Source organism: Musa acuminata, chromosome BXJ3-5 (assembly GCF_036884655.1).
Source record: "Musa acuminata AAA Group cultivar baxijiao chromosome BXJ3-5, Cavendish_Baxijiao_AAA, whole genome shotgun sequence".
NCBI lineage: Eukaryota > Viridiplantae > Streptophyta > Magnoliopsida > Zingiberales > Musaceae > Musa > Musa acuminata.
Genome location: NC_088353.1, coordinates 44,371,247 through 44,377,307, shown reverse-complemented (window position 1 = coordinate 44,377,307; position 6,061 = coordinate 44,371,247). Strand labels below are relative to the sequence as shown.

The 6,061-nt window shown below is 52.5% G+C and overlaps 1 protein-coding gene across 1 annotated transcript; it reads left to right on the top strand.

Annotated features, from left to right (window-relative positions):
• The first annotated feature begins 1,022 nt into the window (after positions 1 to 1,022).
• Positions 1,023 to 3,552, top strand: LOC135638503 (zinc finger CCCH domain-containing protein 33-like). The gene is made up of 2 exons (XM_065151631.1): positions 1,023 to 1,167; positions 1,255 to 3,552. The coding sequence occupies exon 2, from the start codon at positions 1,269 to 1,271 to the stop codon at positions 3,240 to 3,242; it is 1,974 nt and encodes a 657-aa protein (XP_065007703.1). The 5' UTR covers positions 1,023 to 1,167; positions 1,255 to 1,268; the 3' UTR covers positions 3,243 to 3,552.
• Positions 3,553 to 6,061: the final 2,509 nt, after the last annotated feature.

Genomic DNA, 6,061 nt, shown 5'->3' with positions numbered 1-6,061 from the left:
ATGTACCATTGGGTAGTGCGACGTCAAGCTTCCATTTTCTTACATTTGAACGTAGATTTCTTATCCAAAAGCCGACCGTGGCGGCCGATGACTTCGTGGTCAAACTAAACCTTGTCACACTATTTGTCTGCAACCATCGTCTCTTTCCACCTAAACAACATTCATCATGTCGATTTGTTTGCTAAACACTCGAGTGTGTATCATATGGCCTTTATATGGTCTGACCGATTCGACGTATTATATATCATGCGTAGCCTTTTTTTTATCTTCGCATGCCCGATTAATCTGCCCGCTCGAGCCCGAAGACTGGATTTAGATTCGGTTGCGATCGACACGCGTTGATTTCGTCACTCGAGTAGAGGAGCGCTGTGTGCAGCGACTCTGCAAACGATTTGGAGCACGACTCTGTGGCGCGGTACGCTCACCGAGCGTGCTCGAATCTTTGGTGGGGGCTACCTCGGTATTCGACGCTGCCTGCGGCCCACGGCATTCCCATTTCCCGATGAGCGGTTTCTCCCCACCTCACGCCACCCCACCACTTACCCACCTCCTTATCTCCCATCTGACCAATAAAAGATGTGGGACCCACATGGGTCCCGGCCCGTCGTCCGGCCGCAGATGGGGAAACGAAGATGAACGGTTCACTCCTCCCACGGACGCTGACGCCGCGTGGCCCGCTGTGGACGGAATCCCAGACGGGAATTCCCACGGGGGCACACGGCGTCAGTCATCTCGTCGTTTCATTTTGTGTGTCGGGGTTTGGACCGCGCCTCGTTTCATTTCGTTCTCATCCGGAGAGACGGGTAGGAAGAAGGCAGCTTCCTTCCGGGAGTCGTCTTTTTGACCCGAGCGCAGTTCCCACCTGCTTCCCTCATCTCTCTCTCTCTCTCTCTCCCCGTGGAATTATTGCGACCCATCCCACATCCGTCCCTACAGAATATAAAATTTCATATCGGCCCCTCTCAGGGGGCGTTTATGAGAGAATCTTATGTGCGACGTTATGAGTTATGGGGTTCCGCAGGGGTCATTATGCAATTTTAAATGTGGATTTGCCTGACAAGCATAATTGACACGGACTCCCACTCACGCCTACAAAAGGGGACGAAAGGCCAAAGCTTTCCTCGCAAATCACGACCTCCTCGTTCCCTCACACTCGCATCGGCTCTCGTACGCATCCATTCTCATAGGTTTCATCGTGGCGTTCGATTTGTTGCCTCTTTTTGGTTTTTGACGGAGTTTTGTTGCTTGATGTAGGTGGAAGAGAGGACATGTGTGGCGGCCACCGGAAGCTCTCCCCGCTGCCCAACGACCCCGCGGCGGGATGCGGCGCAGAGGCCATGGAGACTTCGTCGGAGGCGGCCGCAGTGCTCCTTGAGCTCGCCGCTTCCGACGACCTCGCCGCCTTCAGGCGGGCGGTGGAGGACGACGGCCAACCGTTGGATGCCGCTGCCTCCTGGTACGGCCGCTCTCCTGGCCGGGGAATGGGTTACCAGCTGCGGACGCCGCTCATGATCGCGGCGCTATACGGCAGCACCGCCGTGATGGGCTACATCCTGTCCGCCCGCCCAGCTGAGGCCGTCCGCCACGCCGACTCCGACGGAGCCACCGCCCTGCACTGCGCTGCCGCCGGCGGCTCCGCGGCTTCTCTTGAAGCCGTTAAGCTCTTGATCGGCGCGTCTGCGGACGTCGTTGACGCCCTCAATGCGGGCGGGAGCCGCCCCGGCGACGTTATCGCCCGGCAATTCTCGAGCACCGTTGCCAAGTCCCTCGAGGTGATCTTAAAAGCTACTTCTTGCCCGAGGGTTTCATCACCGAGCAGAGAAGAGCAAGCAAAACAGGGGGAGAAGAAGGAATACCCGCCGGATTTGACCCTCCCCGACATTAAGACCGGGATCTACGGCACCGACGAGTTCCGGATGTATACCTTCAAGATTAAGCCGTGCTCTCGCGCGTACTCCCACGACTGGACGGAGTGCCCCTTCGTCCACCCCGGCGAGAACGCTCGGCGCCGAGACCCAAGGAAGTACTCCTACAGTTGCGTGCCGTGCCCCGAGTTCCGGAAAGGTTCTTGCCGGAACGGCGATGCTTGCGAATATGCCCACGGCGTGTTCGAGAGTTGGCTTCACCCGGCGCAGTACCGGACCCGGCTCTGCAAGGATGAGATTGGCTGCAACCGCCGGGTCTGCTTCTTCGCCCACAAGCCGGAGGAGCTGCGGACGGTGAACCCCACTGCAGCATCGGTTGCCGGAATGGTGTTGCCGTCGTCATCACAAGGCCTTTCCTCTTTGGACATGGCCATGGCCTTGACGCTGATGCAGCAGCCCGGCTCCCCCATGTCCCCCTCGGCTTCATCGGGCATAGGGTCCGCAGCGGCATGGATGAATCAGACGGGCGGCGTGGTGACTCCTCCGGCCTTACAGCTGCCGAGCAGCAGGCTCAAGGCTTCGCTGAGTGCCAGAGACTTGGATTTCGACCTCAAGTTGCTCGGATTAGAAGAGTATCAGCAGAAGCTTGTCGACGAAATCGCAAAAACGGCCTCTCCGCGGGCCAGCTGGGGAACGAACAGCTTAGCCGCGGCAACCACTCGAGCTCCAGACTACACTGATCTGTTGGGTTCTGTCGATCCATCGCTGCTAACCCAATTGCAGGGGCTCTCCGCGAGGAAGAAGACGGGGCCTCAGATGCAATCCCCTGCTGCAATCCAGATGCACCAGTCTCAATTGCTGTCTGGATACGGTGGCGGCCTGTCTTCTTCCCCTCCTGTTAGCGCCGCATCGTCGTTCGGGCTCGACCACTCACTGGCAAAGGCCATCATGAATTCCAGGGCTTCCGCGTTCGCTAAGCGCAGCCAGAGCTTCTGCGACCGAGGGGCGACCGCTGGTCGCCAATCGACACTCACTGCCATGTCGACCGCGGCATCAGCGGCGGCCCCGCCGTCGCTCCTGTCCGACTGGGGCTCGCCGGACGGTAAATTGGACTGGGGTATTCAAGGAGAGGAGCTGAACAAGCTGAGAAAGTCGGCATCTTTCGCCTTCCGCAGCAGTCAGGCCGCCATCGGAGGTGTAGCTCCAGCCACCGGCGCAACGAACGAGCCGGATTTGTCGTGGGTGCAGTCTCTGGTGAAGGATGGACCTGCGGCGCCCGTGGGCCGTCCTGGCATGGGCAAGCAGCAGAACCGGTATCAGCTCAACGGCGGGGGCGACTTGTTCTCTCCATGGGCAGAGGAGAAGATAATGGCATAAGAACACGGCGAGGGCAAACGATTACCTTTCCCTCTTCCTTCTGACCTCTTCTTTTCTTCGTTATATATATATTTTTTGGGAATCCATTACAGCTTTATTATAGCAGGCGAGTCCGTAGGGAAATCTGAGCTTGCGAAAGACCGCGCCTGCAAGTTCTTTCATTCATAAAAACAGCTTAAGAGAATGTCTTCATAGGTAGAAAGAAGATGGGTATGTGTAGAGATGAAGAACAACTTTCGATCAATGAGCTTTTGTCTAAATCTTGTTGTTTCTAAATCTATGAAATATATTGCTTACTATATGACCATGACATTATGAATTCAATGATGTGGGAAGTGCATGTTTTTCCACTTGCATTATTTTATCTTCAAAGGCCTCTCAGCTTTTTCTTCAATGAGATGATGAAGATATCCAAGAATCTGCGTCGGATGTGACTTCAGAAGACTTCCCTTTGGTGGTGGATGATAACACCGTTGACCCCATGCGTCCGTTCGAGTCATTCGAAGTTTTCCTTCAAATTGGTGGGGACTAAAATAGCTGAGTTAAGTATCATTCATGTCCTAATCAAATTTATTTTAATCTCATATGTAGTAGATTCAAGGAAGAGAGAGGATCTCAAATGCTCTGTCGCTGTCTCCAGTGCAACTACTGTTGCCATCTCACCATGCCGGATGGCTCGTTGGTAATGTTTCCGGGTGCCTTTCCTTTTGGGCGTCTCGGAACAATGCGTGGTTGCGTCAGCGAGAGAGTGGAATAGGGTAATGGTGGGTCGGTGACGCAAAAGCCAGCGCACTCGGCGGACACTGCTGACCAGCAACTTGCGTGGCGGGACCCCTCCGTCTCATCATCTTCTTTCTATCTATCGATCGGACAGTCAAAACAGGGTGAAGAGAGGCACTGCGGGTTGGATCCTCCTCGTATATCTTCCACTTTGACCGAGTGGGATACGTCAATCTTCCACCTGCAAGTATACGAACGAGCCTTCTGAGCATCGTCTTTGCCGTTCTCTATCATGCAAATCTACCGCATGGCGCTGTGGGAGCATCACGGCTCGCGGCAGGGAAGGGCACAGAATCTATGGAGGCTGTAGGCCGACATGGTCGCCAAAGAGGAGGGAGGGGCGGCGGCTAAGAATCTTTCGTCTTATCTAATAGGCAATCACGGATAGCGGAGTCACCTCTGTCGCCAACCCTTTGTCGCAGCGAAACTCACCCGGCACGGCGCGGTACTGCGCTGACAGATTCTGGACGCAGTGCCTGTTCTTCATAATCTTTCGAGTCAGGACGTGACGTAAGGTTAATTATGTGGACGATTTTTCTAGATAACATTTAGACGATTTTTCCTAAAAAATATTTACATTTTAAATATTTTTCAAACCGTTACCATATTTTATTTTTTTTAATTATATCTCTTTATTTAAAAATTACTAAAACTATCGCTCCTCTGCGGCCCCTCTTCTATCGTCGTCATGACCTCTATTGCTATCACCGTATGTCTATCCTCCTTTCTCTCCTCCCCAAATCGGAGGAGAAGAAGACGAGACGTAAGCAACTTATATCTATTCCCCTTGTTTCGCTCCTCCCCAAATTCGAGGAGAAGAAGAGGAGGCATAAGCGAGAGAGAGAGAGAGAGAGAGAATCGTGCTACAATGATATGTATCACTTATATCTACAATGATACGTGACTCATGGCGGCTTTGATAAGGTGTTTGTTGATTTCACCTTGGCTACTAATTCCAATTTCAGACTAGTGTCCGAGTATATGATCTCATGACTTGGTACCTGTTCCGCAAACCTTAAGTCGTGGTCGCGTGGTCAATACGACTCAATCTGATTGGCGACATCCAGGACCGTCTTGTGGACGAAGGTCTCACCTGATCGGGCCGAGCTCGAATCTGGTGGGGACGCACCTCTTTTGTGAGCTCATCCGCCTTTGCCATCACCGAGTTCCTGCACATAGGCCTGGGTCGGGATGGGGAATGATCCCGACTCTAGCCCCTCCAAAACTCAAGTTAGTGGCCTCTTAAAGTTTTTCTCGATCCCCCTCGTCAGATGCTGGCGAGGGTTTTTATTGTAGTTCTTGGGGGTCGACCGTACGTGACCTTGGTCGACGATTGACCTGGCGAACGTACCTTCGGGCATCGATCGCCCGGGATACGTGGGATGGCAACATGCGGTGCCGTCTCGGGTATCCCGAAGCAATCTTTGTTGTGACAGGGTTGGTCGACGCGACGCTAGACGACGTGGGGAGGTGACCGCTGTTGTCCTGGATTACCTGATGACACATCTGACATGGCACTACGTCTCCCTCTCGAGGCTTCGCACTCGAGCTGACATGGCGAGGGTCGAGTCCTCGTGGGACGATCCATAATATATCCTATCAGTACCCATTTTTAAGGATGATCAAAACAAAAAAATTAGAGGGAGGCTCGTATACCAAACTCTAATTGAAATTGTGAACCAGCAAATCCAAGACGGGAGTTGTGACCGGAGATGATTCATGCAATACAGCATGGTGGATTCTCTTGCTTCAAGGGTTACAGCAAGCTTTAAAGAGTTTGTTAAAAAAATTCCAAGATAGATTTCTAGCTAATGTCTGAAAATATTTATTCCTACAAATGTTAGAAGATTTGCAAAAACATGTGCCGAAAAAAGGCAGGAGAAAGTGACCCAAAGCTTATGATTTGGTAGATCATTAATGGTCATCTGAAAATACTTTACATGAGCATGCTTGTAATGTATCCATTTCAAGCTTCAAATACAACAATCTGAAGCTTAAAAACTTAAGATAAAAGCAGCAGCATATATGATCAACAAGTC